At 42.9% G+C, this 24,596-nt stretch overlaps 1 protein-coding gene and 2 long non-coding RNA genes across 5 annotated transcripts; 1 reads left to right on the top strand and 2 right to left on the bottom strand.

The window, feature by feature from the left end:
* The first annotated feature begins 302 nt into the window (after nt 1-302).
* Nucleotides 303-14,031, top strand: LOC138243171 (class I histocompatibility antigen, F10 alpha chain-like). Its single transcript, XM_069198688.1, has 7 exons — nt 303-778; nt 9,790-10,025; nt 10,203-10,403; nt 11,677-11,955; nt 12,071-12,180; nt 12,467-12,522; nt 13,570-14,031. The coding sequence occupies exons 2-6, from the start codon at nt 9,884-9,886 to the stop codon at nt 12,479-12,481; spliced, it is 747 nt and encodes a 248-aa protein (XP_069054789.1). The 5' UTR covers nt 303-778; nt 9,790-9,883; the 3' UTR covers nt 12,482-12,522; nt 13,570-14,031.
* Nucleotides 14,012-16,606, bottom strand: LOC138243172 (uncharacterized). Of its 2 annotated transcripts, none has more exons than XR_011192019.1 (2): nt 16,322-16,606; nt 14,012-14,293 (listed from the first exon to the last, which is right to left on the bottom strand). It is a non-coding gene; the product is annotated as an uncharacterized lncRNA (long non-coding RNA). The 2 variants fall into 2 exon arrangements; XR_011192018.1 differs by having other exon boundaries at nt 16,365-16,606.
* Nucleotides 16,607-16,633: 27 nt separating this feature from the next.
* LOC138243244 (uncharacterized) lies at nt 16,634-20,027 on the bottom strand. 2 transcript variants are annotated; one of them, XR_011192065.1, is made up of 6 exons: nt 19,918-20,027; nt 18,834-18,901; nt 18,572-18,651; nt 18,270-18,332; nt 17,569-17,661; nt 16,634-16,721 (listed from the first exon to the last, which is right to left on the bottom strand). It is a non-coding gene; the product is annotated as an uncharacterized lncRNA (long non-coding RNA). The 2 variants fall into 2 exon arrangements; XR_011192064.1 differs by lacking the exon at nt 19,918-20,027 and having other exon boundaries at nt 18,834-19,167.
* Nucleotides 20,028-24,596: the final 4,569 nt, after the last annotated feature.

The raw sequence follows: 24,596 nt of genomic DNA, 5'->3' as shown, positions 1-24,596 counted from the left end.
ATCTAAATGCGATCAACATAGTGGAGTGCTGGGTGCTGGTTTCAAAACCACACCCCTTTTTAAGCCACATCCTTTACAAAGGACACACCCCCTGCATCTCCAGGAAGAGAGCTCAGACAAAAAGTTCAATTTCACCTCTGCTGAAACAGCTCTCTAGTTCCTTGTGGTATTTGTGCTGAATGACAAAATGGCAACAGCAGGTGATTTCCTGGATCAAGACCAGTTCAGCTGCTCTGTGTGTCTGGATTTGCTGAAGGATCCAGTGGCTCTTCCCTGTGGGCACAGCTACTTTATGGGCTGTATTAAGGCACACTGGGATCTGGATGATCACACTGGCGTCTACAGATGCCCCCAGTGCAGAGAGACCTTCACTCCAAGACCTGTTCTGCGAAGGAACACCATGCTGGCTGAACTGATGGAGAAACTGAAGCAGACAGGGCTCAGTGCTCCTCCTCCTGCTCACAGTCCTGCTGGCCCTGGAGATGTGCTGTGTGCTGTCTGCAGTGGGAGTCAAGAGAGAGCTGTGAAATCCTGCCTGATGTGTCTGGCCTCTTACTGCCAGACTCACCTCCAACCTCACCATGAAGTTGCCCGTTTGAAGAGACACACGATGGTTAATGCTACTGGACATCTGGATGAACTTGTATGCCTGAATCACGACAAACCCCTGGAGTTCTATTGTCGTACTGATCAAAAATTTGTCTGTTATTTGTGCACAATGGATGAACACAGAGGTCATGATAGTGTCTCTCCTGCAGCAGGAAGGACTGAGAAACAGGTGAGGACTTTTTTTTTACTGAGGGCTTTCAGGTACAGGGGAAACAGGGGTGTTAGGAGTGTGTGATGATAAGGTATGTGTGAGTTGATCTTTACACACCATGTGTTTTGGAGATTTTAAAAAAACAGGTTTTCACTGTAATAGTTCATAGAGGAACAAGGAAGTATTTCTCAGTTTCAGAGTCCATAGAATACTAGCAGTACAGCAGTGACTGACTGCTTTGTAGACACGCCTCACCTGCTCATTATTCTTTTGGAATGAATGGAATGCAACACACCTGGTTCAGCTCTGTACTCCTGTGAACTCCTGTTCATTCAGCTCTGTACTCACCCCTAACTCCCATTCATTTACTGAACTGTCCAGTTAACACAGCAGTTACAGAGCTCTGTTCTCACCTTTCACTCCTACTGTATAAATGCACTAGAAATTAAGTGACACAAATGGATGAAGACACATCATCACACGATGTAGAATCAACATTCTTATTCATTTACATGTTGTTTTTATCATTAATTATCTACATTAGTAACAGAGATGACTAGAAGGTTAATATATACTGTATTTCCAGATACTGTTTAACAATTAGGGAATGTCTGTACAACTCTCAACTATGTCATATCGTTTTGTTTTGTCCAAAGTTATCTAGGTGTTTCTTAGCTCAATCCATGTCCACAGAGATCTGAAATTCTTACACAGACAGACTCATCACAATAACCTCTGACTGGAACAACTAGGGCAGCTCTTCATGAATTCCTTATGGTCTAAAGTCACAGATTAGTAGATCAGTGCTCTGCCAGTTATTCAGATTATTGTGTCACTGAAGAGATTAATGGACGGCAAATTTCATCCTCATCTCTTTGGAACCTGGACAGTGAGTGATCTGGGGTTAGTATCCACAGGTTGGTGTGAGGACAAACTGTTCTGTCCTGCTAGGATTCCTGTTGCCTTCATATGCCAAAAACTGGGCTCTGATTGCCACATCCTAAATAGCAGAACAGACAGAGGAAGATGAACCACCTGGAATGTCTCAGCTGCTGTTCCGATGGGCAAAGGCTGTTAGGAATTAGGAATGAGAGCGTGAAACAATGGGTTTGGGAATGTAATGGGGTTAGCGAGGGTGAGGGCAAGTGCAGGATGTGACAGTATCGGTGCCCTGACCTGACAGGAATTACTTTCTGGGTGTCTGTGTGGCGAAGAAGCCCCTATGATGCAGCAACACTGGGACAGTGCCTCCTGAACATCTGCTCCATCCAGGAGTCCTGAACCTGGGGGTCAGTTCCACCACCTCTGCAGCATCAGTTCAGAGCTGCAGACTCAGTTTCCAGTCTTATTTTCACATCCTGCCCAGTCAGTAAGACCTGTGAGGAGGACATTGTGTTGTAAACTTATCTATAAATGTTGGTATGGGTGATAAATAAATTGATTAATTTGTTGTAACTGACATGGTGGATTGAGATTTATTGAGCTTTAGGGCTCAATCGAATTGTAACGCTACAGTCCAGAAACCACTGCTCCAGTCTGGGCTGTGTCATATTGTAACCCTACAGTCCAGAGATCACTGGTCCATTCTGGATGGTGTAAGTTTGTAATCCTACAGTATAGAGACTGCTGGTCCAGTAAAGGCTGTGTTGTATTATGAGCTTATAGTGCAAAGATCACTGGTTCATTGTTCATTAACATCACACATAAAAAACATAATATTAATATATTATTAACTGATTTGTGTGTAACCAGGACTGTTTTAATGTAACTGAATTGGGCCATTCATTCTCTAATTCATCTGGTCTGTGGGTGAAATGGAGCGGATTTTTAATGTCTAGCAAACTGCAGAGAACTGTGTTAACCTTTACATGTTAAAAGAACACAAAGCGATCTCCTAATAGCTTCTGATTCTGGTTCTCTTTCCATACTCATCCTTCTTGATCTCAGTGCTGCCTTTGACACTGTTGACCATAACATCTTGCTTTCTCGTCTCGAGACTGTGTTTGGAGTCTCTGACACTGCCCTCAAATGGTTTAAGTCTTACCTCACTGATCGCTGTCACTTTGTCTCTCTCAATGGGTACAGGTCTGAAATTGGTCTTGTCAAGTCTGGTGTCCCTCAGGGCTCAATACTGGGCCCCTTGCTCTTCAGCACTTACATGTTCCCACTTGGTCAGCTTTTAAGATCACATGGCCTCAGCTTTCATTTTTACGCTGACGATACTCAAATATACATCCATACCAAACCCGACACTGATGTGGCTGTCTCTATTCTATCTAATTGCATCTCTGACATAAAAATTTGGATGACTCAAAACTTCCTTCATCTTAACTGTGACAAGACTGAAGTCATGCTTATTGGAACCCCCCATCAACTTCGTAAAGCCAGTCCTGTAACCCTGTCTGTAGATGGCTCTGTACTTGAGCTCCAATCAAAATTGAAAAACCTTGGGGTTATATTCGATTCTGGCTTAACATTCGACCCACATGTACAGCATACTGTCAAAACATCTTTTTTTCACCTTAGAAATATCGCAAGACTACGCCCTATGCTATCATTAACTGTGGCTGAAAAGCTGATCAACATATTTGTATTCTCTCGAATTGACTACTGCAATGCTCTGCTCCCTGGGGTATCTAAATCTACTCTGAACAAGCTGCAGTATGTCCAAAATTCAGCAGCCAGAATCCTGACCAGATCTAGTGCAAGTGTTCACATTACTCCTATCCTGGAGTCCTTGCACTGGCTTCCGGTCAAATTCCGCGTAGACTTTAAAATCCTCATGCTCACCTACAAGGCTTTACATGGCTTGGCACCTCAATACCTGTCTGAACTTTTATCGCCCTACTCCCCACCTCGCAACCTCCGCTCTTCAAATTCTGCCCTTCTTACTGTCCCCCAAGCCCGTCTACATTGTATGGGCGACAGGGCCTTCTCCTGCTATGCCCCCAAGCTCTGGAACTCCTTGCCCAAGGATATTAGAGAGTCACCTTCTCTAAACTCCTTCAAATCCAGACTCAAAACCCTCCTTTTCAGAAAAGCCTTTACTTAACTGGTTCCATTCTTCACCCCTCTGCTCTTCTTAATACCATCTTTCACGGTCTCCTCTATTGTTATTGTTGTATTGTTGTAATTATAATTGTGTCCTGTCTTGTGAAATTTTCTTATTTATTGTTGTAGTCTTCTTATTTATTGTTATTGTCATCCTGTAAAGCGCTTTGAGAAGCCACCTTTAAAAGCCACCTTTAAAGGTATTATTATTACAATAATAATAATAAAATAAAGTTTATTATTATTATTATATTAAAGGTACTCACGTTCAGCATATTCACAATGCTTATTTAAAAAAAATGGGAGTAAAATATGTCAAAATGCCACAATTATTTCAATTCAGTTATTATTTGGAAAGTAACAAAACAAATACCTCATTCACAAATTCACATCCAGAACTCAATGGCAACATTGCACATTTCAACCTTCTCCTTGAGTCTTTCAATAATTGCATTATGGGTCCGTTAATCCTGCTTTGACCTAAAGTCAAAATTAATTCTACATTTCCAGTGTTATGTCATTTGTGTCACCATCCTATTGCTTTCACTCTGCACACAAATTCAGCAGTAATTGTTGGAATCCATGCTGATATGATATGCTCCCAAAATTGGCAAACAACTGAAAAGGAAATGTTAGCAAGCATCTGTACAGAAAGTAGTGACTGACAGTAGTAAGAATGTAAATAGAGTACATACAGTATGAATTAATGAAGGAAGTCAAGAAGCCTCTATTACAGAGCATGTTGTATCTTGCTTTATAAGGATCTTCCTTGACTGAAATTTGGGGCATTGCGAAACCTGCAAATATACATCAGAGCATTTTTAACAAATAAATATATTTCATGAAGACAATTTCAATTAAACATGAGACAAAATCAATTTCAACAAATTATAAAACCTGCCAATTTTTCAAAATCCCAAGACATTCCAGGCCAGTAGTATTTGTCAATATTCTGATTATACAGTTATGCTTTTGAGAAAACGATGCAAATCGTTTCTATCAAACCAGCTAAATTCTAACTTGTAGTTTCCGGTAACGATTTTATTGTTCTCTTCGGTGTGGAGCCAGCAGTCAAACATTTATTGCTTCACCTTCTCGAATACTGTGCTAACATCCCCGTATGTGTAAAAATCAGACCAAAATGCACATTTTGATTTAAAAAAATGGAAATCTAATTAATACACCTTGAAGACGATAATTTCCGCTAGCAAAAAAAAAATCTGTCTCTGCGGCGCAATAGGTTCGCCCGCGCTCGTCGGTTAACTGAAAGGTTGTGGTTTGAGCCCACCCAGGGATGTGATTTTTTTTTTAATATAGTGTAATAATTCCATATGATAATTGCTTACATTCACCTATGCCAATACTCATCGTTACCCCTCATGTGGAGTCCATTTATGATTCTCCTAGAAACAAATAAAAAGTCCAGAACCAGGAAAGTAATCCAGGAAGTCAACAATTGAACAGAAACCAATAACAAAGTCAAGAAAAATGCCAGTCTAAAACCAGGTAAGGAATGCAGGGAGAAAAACAAAACACCAAGAGCATGGCACAACAAACATGTAGATCGGGTACAGACATCTGCTTAGTCTGTGGGTCTGCTGTGCAGCTGGAGTAGCAAAGGGAGATTGCAGTGCCCTCTGGTGGCGACATGATGGAACCATAACATTTAAGGGCATAATGAACGTCATCTTTGAAAGAATAAACGTCCAACCTGTAGAAGTATCAGGAATATTCAAGGAAAAGGGGAAACATAAAAGTAGAAATAATCTGAACATTTTGGCAAATAGAAAGAATTGTTAGTGTTTTTATTAGTTTTTATTAGTTCACAGTATTTGGTAAGGGACTTGATGTTGAGATAATAGCTGTGATGTTTGGGAAGGCAAGAACATATTGACCTGAATAATATTGACTCCTCAGTTATCAGTGAGGAGGAGAGCAGAGTAATGAAGCCAATTCATAGAGGGGGATTATTAGGAGGCCATGATTGGTAAGGGCCAATGGGAAATTTTGCCAGGACTCTATGTCACGATTATTAGTTCCCCCTCCTTAAGGGTGCTCCAGCCCTATCACTCAAGACTTTATTCTCTGCACCTGCTCCCTATTCCCAGCCCACCTTAAAAGCCAGGCGCTGACGCTCTTCGGGGCTCTGGATCTGATTTCCATATCGTGCGAGTCTGGGACCTGGAAGCGCCTGGTCCCGTTAAGGTTTTAACCTCTGTTCCCGTTCCCGTTCCCCATCCGCCGGTTCCGACCCGGCCTTCGTGGTTTTTAACTTGTTCTGATGGATCTTCTGGTTTTGGACTTACCCTTGTGTTTTGGATACTCCCTAAGGACTACTCTCTCGGATTGTTCGCCTCGGCCACACCTCCCCCGTGCACCAGCGCACCATGGACACGCCCCCCTGTCTTCTGCCCCGTATTCCTGCATGACGTTTCCCTAGTGTTTCCCCACTCCGTCGGATTGTGTCATCCGCATAGGGTCCGGAAAGAACTGTTCGTTACACTCCAGGGTTATACCCTTACTCTTTTCGAGAAATGTCCTGGGATTTTTTATGACCACAGAGAGTCAGGACCTCGGTTTAACGTCTCACTGTCACTATACTTGGGCATTAGGACCCACATGGACTGCAGGGTGAGCACCCCCTGTTGGCCCCACTAACACCTCTTCCAGCAGCAACCTTTTCCCAGGTACCCAGGCTCACAACTGCTTCAGTGGGTTGCCAGTGTGAGTAGCAGCATTGTTTATATTACAGGCGCCAAAAAGAAAAAGCATGAGGTGGAAGATGAGTGTGTGGGGCAGTGTGGATTGTCTCTGTCCTATCCAGATTAGGAATGAATGTGAAGAATAAAATATAATATTTTACTCTGTGATGGTTGTGGTCTTGGTGGAACAAGCACTTTCCTGTACTAGATATCTTACTCACAAAACCTGATGTATCTTTCTGTTTCTTTCTGGTAATGTTGCTCCAGTAATGGAACTTTTAGGCTAGATATATGATGTAGGATGTCGGAGGTGATATGTTAGCAGTCAAGAAGAACCTGTTGTGGTAATAGCTCTGTACAGACTGGTAATTGGCTGACAGACCTGGGACATGATAATATACAGGAATTCAGGCAGAGAGTCTTTCTCTATTTTAACAGAGCAGTGATTTGCTATTGTGAAGACTGAGTCTGTCCAGAGACTATTATATCCATTGAGACAGTAAAGCTCTTCGGTATCAGATGACTGTTCGACTAACAACGCTATAAAAACAATGCAGTATCGACCATGAAGATGTCTCAACAGCCGAAATGTTGTTTCTCTTTCTCTCCCGTTCATTTGCGGGATCAACATGCTGTAAACGAGTCACATGTTCACGGTGCTCCGGGATTTCTGTACGTCGGCTTGTTCAATGTGCTTTCCCCCGGTTGCCATGACGACAGGAGTCCAGCAGCCACGGAGCCCGTGAATCGTGTTTGCAGTGACACCGCGCTCTCGCGTTTGATAAAGTTATTTTAGACACTTCCCACCCTTTTCTGAATACAACAAATACGCAAACAAATACACAATTAAAATTAGGAAAAGCCACTGACAGGACAAACCGTGATAAGTAAAACATACTGATCACAGAACACGTACAGTAACTAAAAGGCTAAAACCGACGCGAGACCGTGTTTACCCTACTCGGGTAAATTACATTCACTGACTAAAACACAGCGAGTTCGGGGTTCCCAGTCCTGGTCCCTGGGTCGCCTGGCTCTAGGTTAGCTGTGTCCCAGGCTGATGGTTCAAGCTGTCTGTTTCACAGGCGACAGGTGCGTCTGTGTGAACCTGCGCCCAGGTGTGTCGCCTGCTGTCACTCAGAGCTGTCTGTCCCGCGCGCACAGGTCAGAAATAACCCCACCAAGGCGTTTTAGTGCTTTATCAACAAACTGTAATAACTTTTATTGTATACAGTATCTTTCCTGGGGCCTCTCATGATATCAGTTTGTATATAATTTCCCTATGTCGTTTTTTTTTACCAGTAAAAACAGTATCTGCGATACACACAAGCAAATACACGGGCTTTCTGAGCACCGCCAACGTGTAAAATGAGTCTGACAGGTTACTGAAATCGAAAGTACTTGAGTGTTATGAAACACTGGCGTCCTCACCTGCACAATCACCTTCGCTTTGGTGTTTTAAGGGCTCTTTTTCTTTTTTAAGAGCTCGAATCAAACAGAGCAGGGGCATGATGATGCTGTTCGCGGCTCTGGTGGTTTTGGGTCTTCCAGGTCGCTGGAGGTGAGTCCTGCTGGTGCTTTTCCAGATGCACGAGTACTAAACTCGTGATAAAGGCTCGCTTTTTTATGTTTATGTATGGCTAAAGCTATACTTTAATCATTATTTTATTGTCGTCACTTAGTTTGCATCTGTACATTTCGGTTACAGCCTTGGGGGTCATTAATTATGATAATTATGATACGCTTTCCGTGAACAACAACAAAAACATAATTTCCTCTTCACGTCTCAATTCCATAGATTTAACGTACAAACAGGCCTGTTGTCATAAATGAGTGATTTCTAGCAATTTGTGTCTTGCCAGACTCACCTAGCTGGGTAATTTCATAAAGGTCCAAGGAAAGTGTGCTCATATTTGGAGCAAAAGTGTCTACAGCGCTGGAAATTGACAGACCTGAAAAGCTGGGAGAGGCAGTGACAAAAAGGCTTTATTTATATACATGAACTGATTTATGTTAAATCAGCTGATTTGGAATGAAAAAAAAATGCAAACAAACCATCTCTCCAGGACCACTGTTAATATAATATTATATTATATTATATAATACATTATATTATGTATTATATTATACATAATATAATGTATTATATTACATATAATACTGAATACACACCTGAAGAAGGCTCCACGGCCAAAACGTTGTGTTCTCTTTCTTCTTTTTTTCAGCATGGAATAAACCTATTACTTGTTCCTTTGCAATATAATATAATGTTGAGTGTGTCTGTATTAACCTCTCTTAATGCAGTGTAATGTCCAGTCAGTGTGTCTGTATGAACCCCTCTCTCTCAGGTCAGTGTTAATGTACTGGAGTGTCCAGTCAGTGTGTCTGTATGAACCCCTCTCTCTCTCAGTGCAGTGTTCATGTACTGGAGTGTCCAGTCAGTGTGTCTGTATTAACCCCCCTCTCTCTCAGTGCAGTGTTCATGTACTGGAGTGTCCAGTCAGTGTGTCTGTATGAACCCCTCTCTCTCTCAGTGCAGTGTTCATGTACTGGAGTGTCCAGTCAGTGTGTGTGTATGAACCCCTCTCTCTCTCAGTGCAGTGTTCATGTACTGGAGTGTCCAGTCAGTGTGTCTGTATGAACCCCTCTCTCTCTCAGTGCAGTGTTCATGTACTGGAGTGTCCAGTCAGTGTGTCTGTATGAACCCCTCTCTCTCTCAGTGCAGTGTTCATGTCCTGGAGTGTCCAGTCAGTGTGTCTGTATGAACCCCTCTCTCTCTCAGTGCAGTGTTCATGTCCTGGAGTGTCCAGTCAGTGTGTCTGTATGAACCCCTCTCTCTCTCAGTGCAGTGTTCATGTCCTGGAGTGTCCAGTCAGTGTGTCTGTATTAACCCCTCTCTCTCAGTGCAGTGTTCATGTACTGGAGTGTTCAGTCAGTGTGTGTGTATTAACCCCTCTCTCTCAGTGCAGTGTTAATATACTGGAGTGTCCAGTCAGTGTGTCTGTATGAACCCCTCTCTCTCAGTGCAGTTTTCATGTCCTGGAGTGTCCAGTCAGTGTGTCTGTATGAACCCCTCTCTCTCTCAGTGCAGTGTTTATGTCCTGGAGTGTCCAGTCAGTGTGTCTGTATTAACCCCTCTCTCTCAGTGCAGTGTTAATGTACTGGAGTGTCCAGTCAGTGTGTCTGTATTAACCCCTCTCTCTCAGTGCAGTGTTAATGTACTGGAGTGTACATACTGTGCAGTAAGTATTAACATACTATTTCTTTTTTTTCCAGAGAGACATATTTTGGTAGACTCATATATGGTTGAACTTGGTTCGGAACAGAATGGGAATTCCAGGGCTTAGTCTCTCTGGATGGGGAGCCCTTGATGGAGTACAGCAGTGGAATGAAGCGAGTCATGTTCAAGCAGGACTGGCTGAAGCAGGTCGCAGTAGGTTCTGCAAACCAATGCATTCTGGAGGAGCTTTTCTTCTTTGAAATGATGAAAGAGCTAAAAAACGTAACTGGTGGTGAGAGGAAAAACCTAATATTTTGTCACAAATATGTGATATTTTGTCCTCACATGTATAGAACTCTTTGTTGACACATAATGTTGATTGCCTGTGAATTGTGTATGTTATTTCTCTGGTGGTCTCTCAGGTGTTGAATAGAGATAACAGTGAAGCTCATTCTTGTCCATCTCTCAGGGGTTCATGTCCTGCAGAGGTTTGTGGGTTGCTCAAAGGATGAGAAAGGAAGGGTGGAATCATTCGACTGGATTGGGTACGATGGGGAGGACATGCTCGAGTTCGACAGCTTCAACACCCAGTGGGTGAATCTCTCTCCAATCCACCAGTCTCTCAAGATGCACATGGACCGCTACCTGAAGTTTAGGGGACATCACTCAGGTGAGTGTGTGAAAGGAAATTGTGCCAAAATATGGGCCAGGACTTAGGTGTGCATAAATGTGCCAGTAGCCACATCACCCTGTAACTCACAACTAACAATCCCCTGAAGCTCAGCAGGCATGAGCCTGGCCAGTACCTGGATAGGAGACCTCCTGGTAAAGTTAAGGTTGCTGCTGGAAGAGGTGTTAGGGGGGACAGTAGGAGATGCTGACTCTATGGTCTGGGTGGGCCCTAATGCCCCAATATAGTGATGATTGTGAAAAGGCACTGTCCTTCAGATGACATGTAAAACCAAGGTCCTGACACTCTTTTGTCATACAAAATCCCTGGGCATCTCTTGAAAAGAGTAGGGGTGTTACCCTGGTTTCCTGGTCAAAAAATGTCCCATGGGCCTTTATCCATCATGGCCTCCTAAAACTCCACATTTATGAACTGGCTTCATCACTCTGTTCTCCTCCCCACTGACAGCTGGTGTGAGGGGAGTGTTCTGGCACACTACGGCTGACTTTGCATTGTCCAGGTGGGGGCTACACTTTGGTGGTGGTGTGGAGGGGAGTCCCCATTACTTGTAAAGTGCTATGAGTGGAGTATCCAGAAAAGTGCGACATAAGCGTAATTATAGAGGGAGTGTGCTTTGGGTCTAGAGTTTTAAGGAGCCTCTACCCTCTTGACCCTGTCTGTTTAAAATGTAGTTTCCTCTATGCAGGAAGAGAACTATAAGTCCCAAGATACCTTGGGGGGAAACAGCCTGCTCATTTTTGTTCTGAGCTGTGAGGAATTATCCGTCTTCTCTCTGGCTCCAAAGGTGGTGGCTTACAAGTCGGGGCCTTTTGTTTGAAGAGAACCTGAGAGACAGTCTAGCTTTTGGTGATGGTTTATTTTAGACTCTAGAGAGGACAAAGTGAGTAATACTGAAGAAGTTGCTCATATTATTCCTCCTAAAAATAGGGAGCTGTGTTTTTATTTTTGGTTGGTTTTACATATGGTTTTGTAAAGCTCTCAAGGCTGATGTACTTTACTGACCCTTCTCTGGTAATACAATGTTAAGATCCTTGTTGGTTGTGACCCAGCGAACTCTGAAATTATTCCAGAATAAACAGATAAGAAGCATGTTTGTGTTCAGTCAGTGTGTCTATATTAAAACCTCTCTTTAAGTGTAGTTGTAATGTACTGGAGTGTCCAGTCAAAGTCTGTATTAACCCCCTCTCTCTCAGTGCAGTGTTAATGTACTGGAGTGTCCAGGCAGTGGGTCTCATTAATCCATGTCTTTCAGTCTTTCCTCAGGTGTTTGTCTCTGCCAAGCAAACGGGATTCTTTCAGACTCTCTATCTCTCCTGTCTGGTCACTGGTTTCTACCCTGGAGACATAGTGGTCAGTCTGTCCAGGAATGGAGAGAACGAGACAGAGGAGGTGCAGTCTAGTGGGATCAGACCCAACGGTGACGCCACCTTCCAGCTGAGGAAGACTGTGGAGATCAGAGCCAGTGAGAGAGAGGAGTACAGATGTACTGTTATTCACCGTAGCTCCAAATACAATGTTACATTGACATGGGGTACGTCACTGGAACTCTTCAGATTATATTGTACTAATTCTGCACTGAAGCTCTCCAGTCTCCTGTGCTATAGACATTGACACACTGTATAACTCTGTGCTGTGTGTGTTGTCAGGTGGATCCGAGTCCCAAGATCCCAGAGTTGCCATCAGTGTAGCTGCAACTGCAGTTTGCTTGGTACTGCAACAGGAGCGGTTTGCATTCTTCTCTGGAAGAGGAAGATGGGTAAGAGTTCATTGCCAGTTTACACATAGCAAGTACTGCACTGTCACTTCACATTACAGTATCTGTCACTCATACTGTCAGTGCTGTCTCTCTGTATTCTGGATGTGTAGTTCAGTATTATAGAATGGTCTAGGGTCACACATGAGAAGTGCCTCTCTGTATGACAGTGATATTGGACTGTATTAATATAGTACACAAATATGAATTTAGAGATTCAAAGTTACAAAACTCCTGGTGACTGTGTTGTCTGCAGACTAAATAACATGACTTACTGCTTCATTCCCAGGTAGAGAGATGCTGAGTAAAAAAGTCTCAGTCCCCCAGTGGACAGTGGAGACTCAGGTGAGACTCTGCTGAAAGGGGGAGGGTGATGGGAAGGGTCTGTGGGAGCGGTGATGGCCAGTGTGTGTCTGTATTTGTTGGTGGTCAGGAGCAGGTGGCTGTGGGAGCAGTGATGGCCAGTGTGTCTGTTGTTGTTGTTTGTCAGTAGTCAGTGTCTGTGGGATCGGTGATGGCCAGTGTGTGTGTTGTTGTTGTTGGTCAATAGTCAGTGGCTGTGGGAGCAGTGATGGTCAGTGTGTCTGGTGTTGTTGTTCGGTAGTCAGAGTGTGTAAGCAGTGATGGCCAGTGTGTGTCTGTTATTGTTCAGGAGTCAGTCTGTGTGGGAGCGGTGATTGCCGGTGTGTCTGTTGTTGTTGGTCAGTAGTTGTGGCTGTGGGAGCGGTGATGGCCGGTGTGTCTGTTGTTGTTGTTCAGTAGTCGATGGCTGTGGGAGCAGTGATGGTCAGTGTGTCTGTTGTTGTTGTTTGTCAGTAGCCTGTGGCTGTGGGAGCGGTGATGGTCAGTGTGTCTGTTGTTGTTGGTCAGTAGTTGTGGCTGTGGGAGCGGTGATGGCCGGTGTGTCTGTTGTTGTTGTTCAGTAGTCTGTGGCTGTGGGAGCAGTGATGGTCAATGTGTCTGTTGTTGTTGTTGGTCAGTAGTCAGTGTCTGTGGGAGTGGTGATGGTCAGTGTGTCTGTTGTTGTTGTTGGTCAGTAGTCGGTGGCTGTGGGAGCAGTTATGGTCAGTGTGTCTGTTGTTATTGTTGTTGGCAGTGGTCAGGAGTCTGTGGCTATGGGAGCAGTGATGGCCAGTGTGTCTGTTGTTGTTGTTGGTCAGTAGTCAGTCTCTGTGGGATTGGTGATGGCCAATGTGTCTGTTCTTGTTGTTGGTGGTCAGTAGTCGTTGGCTGTGGGAGCAGTGATGGTCAGTGTGTCTGATGTTGATGTTGTTGGTCAGTAGTCAGTGTCTGTGGGAGTGGTGATGGTCAGTGTGTCTGTTGTTGTTGTTGGTCAGGAGTCGGTGGCTGTGGGATTGGTGATGGCCAGTGTGTCTGTTGTTGGTCTTTCAGGTGTTTCTTCACACATCAGTTCGGAGGGGAGTACCAGTTCCTGTGTGACAGATAGAGGAGCTTGCGATCACGCTGAAGAATTTGACCCCATGCTGCAACCTAAAAGCCAGAAGCTAAACAGTGATGTTGAGACAAAGCAAATAAGGAGGTTTAGAAGAAGAAGGTTTATATGTTGAGGAAATTAATTATGCACCTGCTTTCAGCCTAACCTGAAGCCCAATGTGAAAGACAGGAAGTGCATATTGGGATCACTTCCTGTATTACTCTTGATAGTTTACGGATGCTGCTCATTCCAGCTTTCACTCATATCTTGGTTTAACTTAGCAACCTCCAGTTTAAACCAAAACCAGCTTTGAAAAAGGACGACACTAAGGGTAGTGAAACCTCTTTCCTGCACTATAGCATCTTAACATTAAAGTCTTATAAAGAACAAATAAACATCTTCCATGTACAGATATTAATTTTTAATGAGTGGATTGAGTAGGATGCTGTTTAAAAAAGATTTAGCATGTTTTCCCAAGCCTGTGGCCTGCGCTGTAGCTCAGAAAGGCACAGATTATCTCCTCCATAGCCTAAACTCAACATGCAGCCTCCCATCCTCCCTCAGTCAAGGAGCTTAAAATTGAAAGAACTTGTTTTCCACTGGCTGATGTCCGAGTTGAGCAAGGTGCGCTCTGTAAAAGTGACATTCCCATTTGAGTCAATGAGGATCACGGTGTTAGTCCTGCAAAACAGAGGAAAGGAAAAATAGTAATATAACTTAATTATATTAATTAAATCACATTAAATGCACCAAATGCACATTAAATGCACCAAGAAGAGAATCTGAGAACTAAATGCATGTTTCTCAGCTCTCAAAAGCCTTTCTAGTCTGTCTGTTTGAGAATTTTGCAGGAATATGTTTTGAAACTTTTATTGTAATACTTTTTCTAACCAAGGTCTTCAATAAAATAAATCAGACTTTAATATTTGAGGCTTGCAAGCAATGCTAAATGTTAATGACTGAGTAATGGTTTACTAGATGCTTCTCTACTTGCACTATGAACCTCAGGAGTGAAGACTTGATTTAAAGTGTTTGCTGTCGAAAGGGAACAGTTTAAAGTGAAGAGTGAACAGGGTGCACAGTGTTTTGTTTGATATGGCAGGTTGGTGATGGGAGAGAGGTGGAGGTGGGGCTGGACAGGAGATGTCAGAATGGCGGGAAGTTTGGGTGAGGCTGTGCAAGTACTGAGTGCCCTGTAAACAGATATCTGAGATAGCTACTGTTGTGGAATTTTATCAAAGAAGAGCCAGGAGAGGTGTTCTCATTCACTCAGTAAGGTCTTTATTCATATTTGCAATATGGGAAAAAGCAATCACTGAGAAGTGAAGGCTGATTCAAAAGCAAGCAAGGAGAACCCCTTGTTTTATATCCTTTTTTAAGCTGACGCAACACTTTAAGGACAGGCGAAGCAGTAATTTTCCATTCCTTATAGGTTTCTGCTTCAAGCAAAGAAGAGCAGTTAATAAAATAGTTTATCATACTCCCTTCTTCAAGCAACAGAAATAAACATTATTAAAACATCCAGTGCCCTTGATGAGTTTGGTGCTATCACACTTTGTTCTAAGTATCTAGCTGCTTCTGCAGCACAGCTCTGTCCGTAAACAACATTTTTAGGATAAAACATTTTTTCTCAGTAACTTTCCATTACACTACAGCATGCAACTGGGAGAGAGTCACTGTGCCAGGGCTCTGGGATTTAATATAGGTCTCAATCACAGAAGAGAGGTAATACATTTTACCAGGTGAGAGAGTCATTGTCTCAAGGTGAAACTGTCTTCGAGGGTAGTTGCATCCAAAATACAATGGAAACTATCACATTTAAGCTTTTTTTTTGGATCGAGAAGACGATCATGGTGAGACTCAAAACATACCAGTGTTTTCTTCTTTCGAGAATGAGTGGATTATTGAGGTGCAAAAGTATTGGTTCCAAATAAAAAATCCACTCCTGTCACTGTTTATCCTTTGATAGATTCTTCAAATCCTTCCTCTGAACGTTGATATTTAGTGATAATATCATACAAATTGTGGTTTTCTCTTATTCGCCAATTTTATTACAATAACAGCCTATTTTACAATTGTATTGGATGTAACAAAATATTGAATAGCATTTGTCTTTAGATTCACATTAAAAGTAAGATAAATATGCCAAAAGATTATAATAGAACTCTACAGTCCTAACCTAATGACACCAGCGATCTGTCGTTTTTACTTGTCAAGTTCTCTAACAAATCTGCACTGTATTTTTAAAATATCTTAGCTGAGGAGACAAAAGGAGTATAAATGAATTCTTCCGCCACCCACTCAATGAATATTTGCATTAAACTATGACCTATGTTGTCCATGATGATAAATTCTGTACAACAAGACGGAAAGAAAGGCACCACTGTGAGTGGAGTTTCACTTCATGACATCATCAGTAGGCAGTGAGTCAATAGAGGGGGAGTCATCCCACTGTTATCCTTATCCATGATCAAGAGTCTCACCCCCTGCTTTACGCTGTCCCTAGTGGTGATCTGTAGACAGTGTGTCTTCCACCTCACCCACCTCCTGAGGCAATAATCTTGAATAAACAGAGGGCTGGAGGCCCAGCCCGGCTCCTGTCTCTCTCCCCTTGGGGACGGGAGATTTTCTCAGAACCATGTTGAGGTGAAATGGGAGTGGGATGACGCAGGTGTCTTGGAGAGGTGAGTCGCCCCAGCCCCTGCGTACCTCAGTGTGATTCAAGCAAGGGGGAGGGGTTTAAGGGATTTACCAATCCCGCGTATGCACCCTCTGATTCAAAGTCAGGCAGGACTTCATTGTACAGCGCCAGGCAGTCCAGCTGGATAGATGATATCATGTTCTGAGCCCAGGTCCGCACCCGTATCTCCTCCTCCTGGAGCAGCCCCTCCAGCTCGACCTGCAGGCCCTCCCTGAGCCACCACAGGGCCGCTGGGGTCAGGCCCGGGTGAGCAGGTGTACCAGGGGGTGTGTGAGAGGGCGAGCAATGGGGTATGTGGGCTGCCAAGGAGGAGGTGCTTGCCCTGTCCTTCTGCAGATCCCTCTCCGGGCCCTTAGGGTAGTTCCACAGCTGGGTCTCGGTCTCCTGCCTGGTGATTGGCTGGCTGGCCTGAGGGGACAGGGGCACAGAGAGGGCATGAGGAGGACAGAGAGAAAACTGAGAGGGTCTCCAGGAGGACCAAGCCCTGCCCCTGGTCTCCCAGCAATCACAGTCACCATCATTGCAGCTGAAACCAAACTTTTGACAGACGTCACAGACATATCAGGCTCACAGACTTGCAGCTCTCGGCTGCTCGGGGTGAGACGCAGGGGGAGTCTGCTCCCTCTTCCTCTGACAGTCCTATCAGATGACAGCGAGCTGACCTGATCCAACCCCACCTTCCCTTTCACACTCAGCCACACACAGGCATGACTGTGTCACCATCATCAACACCTCCACCATTATAATCTCCACTATCTTCGTCACCATCATCTTCATCATGACAATCATCATGTCCACCATCATCATCATCAACACCTTTCCATCAACATCATCATAATAACCACCTTCATTATCTACAATACGATCTGCATCACCATCATCATCCTGAGCAGAACACACTGCTCAGAGCCTCAGTATCGGTTGCCCCTCTCCGGCCTTTCAGGGTCACGTCCACCTCTGTCAAGACCTGTCAGCAAGTTGACTGCTTTAGTCTCACCAGCAGAAGCCAACCAAGTTTGTGTCTCAGTACAGGTTTATTCTTAGTCTAACAGTATTAATACAGTATTCTTTACATAGAGGAGGGTGGGGGTGTGGAACCAGCTGTCTAGCCATGTTGTTGAAGCCGATAGGGTGGCTTATCTTAAGAGAGAGCTGGATGAGACCCTACAGTCAGGACAGGAGGCACTACTGTATGTAGAGGGTGGTGGGTGTGTGGAACAAGCTATCCAACCATGTTGTTGAAGCCAATACTCACGTTCCTGTGGGATCTGCCCCAGGTCTCGGTGTGACACCCTTCTCTCTGCTTGGCCATTCCTCTCTCGACTTGAGCGAGTTTCTCCAGGCGGTGCTGGGGAGGAGAAAACAAAGTTACCAGCCAGTCACACAAACACACATCATCATCATGGGCCAAGATGACCCTACATGACAGTGGCCTCGATCCAGAAGCAGTGTCCAGCCCTCAGCTATCCAGCTTCATGATCCCCAACATCCCTGTCGAGACCTGTTGAGGGGCCAGTTCTGCTAGACCAGGGGTCTCAAGCCCAATCACAATCCCTGGAGAGCCAGGTGCATCTCTAGGTTTTCTTTCCAAACGGGGCTAGCCAATTAAACAATTAATCTAATTATTTTCATAAGAAGATGTGGAAATAATGTGTTTAATAATATATTTTGATGTCTCTCACTGTTGAAGACTCAAAATATTCAAGGCACAGTTGGATATTTAAGGTCTGGATAAAGGTACAGTATTAGAATATGTTTTGTTTAATTAAAAAATGAGATCAACTTTGTAACCAAGACCTCTGGGCAGGAAACCAGATGATGCACCAGACCCTCTAGGAATGGAGTTTGAGACATGCTCACCCTCTCTCACACACAACCTCACACACACTCACCCTCTCACTACTACTACTACTACTAATAATAATAATAATAATAATAATAATAATGCAGACTTGCTTTTCTTGGGGTCTTGGGTCTGGCTCCTGTGTTGGCTGAGTCTGCTGTTACCTCCTTCCTGATCTGGGGATGTCAGACACAGTTCTGTTACAGACACGGGCTGGACTAGACTCACAAGCACACACACCCACAGACACACACTCCCACACACTAACATACACGCAGATGCACACACTGTCAGGTAGAGTCTTTCTCCTCCTCAAGAGAAGACAACAGAGCCCTGCTACTGCGATGAGCTTTAATTTCAGAAGGAGAAAGAAGAGGAAGAATCACAATATGAAGAAGACCAGCAGTGGACTCACAGCTCTCTGGGTCCGGGGCCTGACTCTCAAACTTGTCTCCAGTCTCTGGTGGGTTCTTCTCTGTTTACCTCTGTTGACATCTGTGGACAGGACAGTTCAGTTAGACAAACAAGTTCGACCAGACTTCACTCTCATAGTCAATCAATCAATCAATCAATCAATTTTTTTCTTATATTTTGCCTTTTAATCCAGAACATCAAAGCACTTTACAAAACATACTGTATACTGTATTCTAAGTATCATATAAAAACAGAGCACTCACAGCTCTCTGGACGTTGGTCTGGAATCTAGAAAGTGGTTCCATTCTCAGGCGACTCTGGACCTCAACACCTGTTGATGGGTCACTTCTGTCAGACACACGAGTGGAGCCCAAGCCCACCTACACACACACTCACACACACTGACAGATATACACCCACACAATCACACACATTATCACACACTGACAGACACCCACCCACACATATTCACACACAGACATTACACACACACAGACATTACACACACTGACAGACACACACACAGACACAACACACACTCACAGACACGACATACATTTATACACACAATCAGACACTCACACACATACTCGCACACATTCACAGACACACACAAAGACTACAAATACTTATAGACACACACCAACACACACACACAAAAACACACACACTCATAACTACAAATACAGTATAACTAACACTAACACAAATGCCACTAACATTAAAACAGTAACACTATCACTAAGAGTTACACTATCATTATCACTGACACAAACTACTACTACACTACTAATACTAATAATAACAGTAATGCTATCACTAAAACTAACATGACTACTAGTGTAAATACTCTAACAGTAACTCTATAATTATAACTAATATTAACATGAATACTGGCATCAAAACTATCAGGAGCGCAATCACCATTAATACTGACATGAACACTAGCATTAATATTAAAGCTACCGATTGTACTCTCACTAATATTAAATATGAATACACTCGCATTAGTATTAGTCCGTGACGTCAAACCACTCTTTGTGACGAAGGTGAGACACCTAGTCGGACACAGTGATGTGGCACGTGTCGCCGTGGATACCATACTTATAATTTATAAACGGTGGGAAAAATGCATTTAAACTGTTACCTACACAAATTTATCAACTTGGAATATAATTTTCAAGCTCTAGAATACAATTTCTAAACAATCATTTGAATAATCATTCTTTAATTTGGGATTGAACATTATGAACACTAAACGCACAATGGTATTTGATCGATACAGGCTGTATTGACTGTTTTCTAGATATTTAAATAATTTAAAGAAAGAAAAGAATCAGTACTCACCAATCGGTGAAGTTAATTGATGATTCTAAGGTTTTTTAGTTGAATTAATTGGTTGTCGATGGATAAGTGATCAATATCTCTCCTCCGTGCTCTCATTGCTCCTCCCGCGGTCTCGCTCTCTGATCCCGGCGCTCTGGCTGGTGTCTGTGACGTCACAGCGCTCTTTCTGACAGATCAGAGCGCATCTCCGCTGGAGGAGACTCCTGTCCAGAGGCCGGGGGGCTTTTCTTACAGATATACTGTAACATCTCCAAAAGAAAAAACACCAGGCTGTGTAGAGGGGCGATTCATAACAGCTGGAGAAGGAGACCGACAAACCGAGGAATACAATTTATTAAACAAAAAAATAGTTTACTTCACAGATTAATGCGTTGTAAAGCATACTCCCGTAGAGCAGAACAGAAAGGGCACAAATCCCTGTAAAAAGCGCTTTTAAGCGTTTTACACGAATCTCCACAAAACAGAAGCCAGGAGGATCAGACTCCTGATCCTGGAGGTTGAAGAGTATCTCCTGGTTTTATTTCCACTCGAGCTCTCAGTTCCTCAGCCAGTTTGGTGATTTAATTAACTGTATAACTGTTATCAGACTCTGTTTAACTGTATATACGACTCCGTGAGAGACGTGTGGGAGACGCTGGAATCATACACAGACAGGTCTTCTGTGTGATCTGAGTCCCACTGCTCAGAGGTACAGACTGGTCAACTGGTCACTATTGTAGACAAGACCATCGGTCTGCTGCTGCTGATAATCATATTACACTTATAAGAGTAGCAATACTGCTGTTCATTAAATCAGTAAAAATAATAATAAGAGATAAACACATATTGCTCAATTTTCAGTCAAACACTTCTGACAGAGGGATGGAGGCTGACTTACAGTAAAGACAATGAATCAGGGCAGTAATACTGAGGGGCTGGAGGTTCTGTAAAGGGTTAATAGAAGCTTCTTGATTCTGATCTGGAACAGAGCCCACAGCTGCCAGATCAGTGACCCCTGAGCCCAGTTCACAGAGAGGAGAACCAGGAGCTCTTCTCTGTCTCTAAGAGGCTGTGAGGAAGGAGAAAAGGGGGAGATGTGACCTGAGTCCAGGCTGTTCTGTCTGATATTATTCATGTAGCAGCACTGATTGTCTGAATGTCCTCTGGTTCTGGATTGTCATGATAAAGAGAAGGATGGAGATGAGCTTCTGTCTGTTCAGGAGGTAAAAGTTTGGGTAAAGTACTAAGGGACTCAGAGCTCTGTGTGTGAGTCTGAGCTGTGAATCTGACTGAGAGGAGATACTTTTTTTTATTCTGCCTCTGAGAAGTCTTTTCCTTTGCCAAGCAATGTTCCATCCCCTTCAGATACTCTGCACAGACTGTCAGAGTAAGCAGAGAGGAGAGAGAGATGGACAGATAAGAGCACACACTGCGAGAGAGACAGGAAGGGGGAGAGAGAGGAGAAGGAGCAGGAAGACAGTGCAGGTGTTCAACCACACTGTGACCACAGGAGACAGGAGGCTTTTCTCAGCTGCTGAGGAGCTCAGTGCTCATGGCCACTCAGGCTCAGAGGCTCTCGCAGCAGTCAGGTCTGAGAGCGTCTCCTCATACTGACACTGGAGCTCTGAGAGTCAGCCTCCATTCTGACAGGAACAGACCCTCCTATTCAGCCCTGAGAGACACACTGAGAGAGCTGTGTGGGGAGAAGACCTGTCACCCTGTAGAGCTCTGAACACTGGACTCTCCTGTGTCTCCCTGTGCAGCACTAGAGCTATGAACACTGGAATCCCTGTGTGTCTCCCTGTACAGCTCAGCTCTCAGCTGCCTCATCACACTGACACCCACAGCCTCACAGTACAGCCTGGCTTCCTGTGCTGGAAGAGCTCGGAGGAGCAAAAACCACAGACTCACTGCAGAGCCTGACCTGTAGCTCCAGTGAAGCTCTACCTTAAATCGCCGCTGTATTAACAAGGACTGAACTTTTTTTCATAATTTTGTTGCTTTTTCAAATTTGAAACTGACTCCTGCTGCTGCAGCTATTATGGTGAAGCTGTAACACAAGAACTCTGCTATATTGAACAGGAGAGTTTAAATACAGCATAACTGCTAATACTACTACTGCTACCACAACTGCTGCTGCCACTGATACTACCATATTCAGGACACCAGTCACTGGACACTGCCTGACACAGACAGCAAGACAGGACCATATTCAGGACACCAGTCACTGGACACTGCCTGACACAGACAGCAAGACAGAACCACGTTCTAGACACTTCCTGATACAGACAGCAAGAATTACAGGACCATATATACATAATTGATTATCTTGATACTGATTTTCAATTATAATACTTGTCTAGAACTGCAAAGATTTTTTTTTGTTTAATATCTGATCTCTTCCTGCCCCTGTAGCACCTGCGGCCCTGCTGTCTGTATCTGTATCTGTGTTTCCTCTAGTGAGACAGGAGAGCTGCTCCTGTCTCTCCTCTCCTCCGCGCTGCTGGGAGTGTCTTCAGGGAGAGGAAACAGTGATGTGTCTCTGATATATATGGAGAAGACTGAAAGGGCCCTGTGTGATTGGCGTCCCGCCTGTGTGAGAGGTTCCTGCTGTCAGTCTGAAAAGGCAGTGCTGTGTGTGATTGGCGGGGCGGGGGGCTGTGTTGTTACTGGGGGTCCGGGGTGCGGAGCAGCAGCTCAGTTGCCCTGTGGGCTCAGGGGTAAAGACAGGGGTCTCAGCTGCACTCTGTCCTGATGACAATGGAGAGCTGCCTGTCCATCTTCTCTCTCGCTGTCCTGGTGCTGCACAGCTCAGCCAGTAAGTGACCAGTCTTCTCCTGTCCAGACAGACAGACAACAACTGGAATTAAATTAAGTAAAGTTTTGATGTAAATGGAGCAATAAGTGGGTTGAACAATTTTTAAAAGTTAATTTTACATTCAGTTTGTGGGTATTCATAAAAAATATTATAACTGTATTTTATCTTGGTCTGTAAGTAAGGAAATATAATTAGTTGTGTCTAAATATAATTAGTTGCTTTTAATTTTTATTGGATTTTATTAAAATATTCTTAAGATTTCTAAACATTATATAATAATAATGTTATAGATGGATAGAGCAGAAGCTGGCCATTATCACCCTCTATTGATAATTTGTGAAAACATGGAGTGTATAAAATCTTTAAAAAGTTATTTAACTTACTTGTTACTGTAATAATAAACTTTATATATAAGTGATAATTTGAGTGATATGCTGTGACATGTGAAAAAGTCTTCATCTATTCGAAAACAAAAAAAGTGTGAGCAATAAAAAATGTTTCTAGAATAATATCATATTATACAGGATGATTCAGAAATACCCTGGGTTGTTTATTATTTTATTGTGTTCAATTCTGACTCCTCTGTATTGTCTTATTACAGACTGGTGCATTAATAGAGATACACGTGTTTTTAAATAGTGAATTATATTTGTGACTCATATTAAATTATTACAGACTGATGAATTAATAGATATACAGTAAATGTGTTATTACCACCTAAAGTGTTTATGCTAGAGAAATAAGACTGGAGTTTTAATGCTGCCATTATATCTTTGGTGTATTCAGACAGTCCAGGTTTCTATCGTTAGGCTGTGTGATATTCAGTTGCTGTGAAAACAAGTAGTTCCTCTAGGTGTTATAAGAATATGTGTTCCAATATGATAGGAAGTTATGAGTGTGAATTCTTCATTTTAAAGACTTACAATTACATTTTGAAAATGTAAAACATTTTCAGTCATAGGACAATTAGCTCTTGTATTTTTATAGTATTAAAATAAAACTGATATATGTATTACCTGGTTCATAAAGACCAGGTTTGCTTGTTTTCACATTGAAAAGGACAGGCTGATAAAAGTTACATTCTTTATTGCTTTATAAGTTATAAAATGAAAAATATTAACACAATTGTGAAAATTCTTAGTATTGTAGGTGTATTATTATTAACTGGGGTCTCATCAGAAACTGAGGTGTAACATTAATAATTTAACAACTACAAGACATTGTGGCATTACAGCAAGAATTAAAAAATGGTAGTTGTGTTTTGTGTTTATACAGGATTTGTCTATTATTTAACAGCTAAATAACTTATTTTGTGTTTTTAGGTAAGTTATCTAATGACAGGTTTTTTTTTGTAAATTGTGAAGTTTTAATAAGAATGCTTTATTGTTTTTGACTACATTCGAAATCTGAAATTATTATCAAATGCAATTATATAAGTATGAGTTATACAAATTAAATATTTAATTACATGTTATCATACAAATGCAATATTTAAAAAATAATTCGTAATCACAGGACTCAAGTTTAGATTTTTGAGCAGTTGCTCAGGACAACATCATAATAAATGTATCTGTGCCTATATGTTAAACCTGTCTGGTATTTTTGAAAAATGTTGTTCTTTAATATAATTTAATCTGATGATCATGTGTTAAGTTTAGATGTTGGCAGGTAAAGGCTAGAAAATCATTGTCAACAATTCATATACAGACAATGGGAATATACACCTCACACACATTTCAGCACAACATGTGAAGTACCTGTCAGCCTCTGACCACTGTTGTGATCACAGGTCCCAGTAACACAGAAACACTGGTCCCAGGACTTGGAAGCCACAGAGTTAGTACAGTGTCCAGTACAGTGACCACAGTCTCCTGGAACCCAG

The sequence above is a fragment of the Lepisosteus oculatus genome, chromosome 14, assembly GCF_040954835.1.
Source record: "Lepisosteus oculatus isolate fLepOcu1 chromosome 14, fLepOcu1.hap2, whole genome shotgun sequence".
In the NCBI taxonomy this organism is placed as follows: Eukaryota; Metazoa; Chordata; class Actinopteri; order Semionotiformes; family Lepisosteidae; genus Lepisosteus; species Lepisosteus oculatus.
Note: the sequence above shows the minus strand (reverse complement) of the source record. Positions and strands in the feature narration are given on the sequence as shown.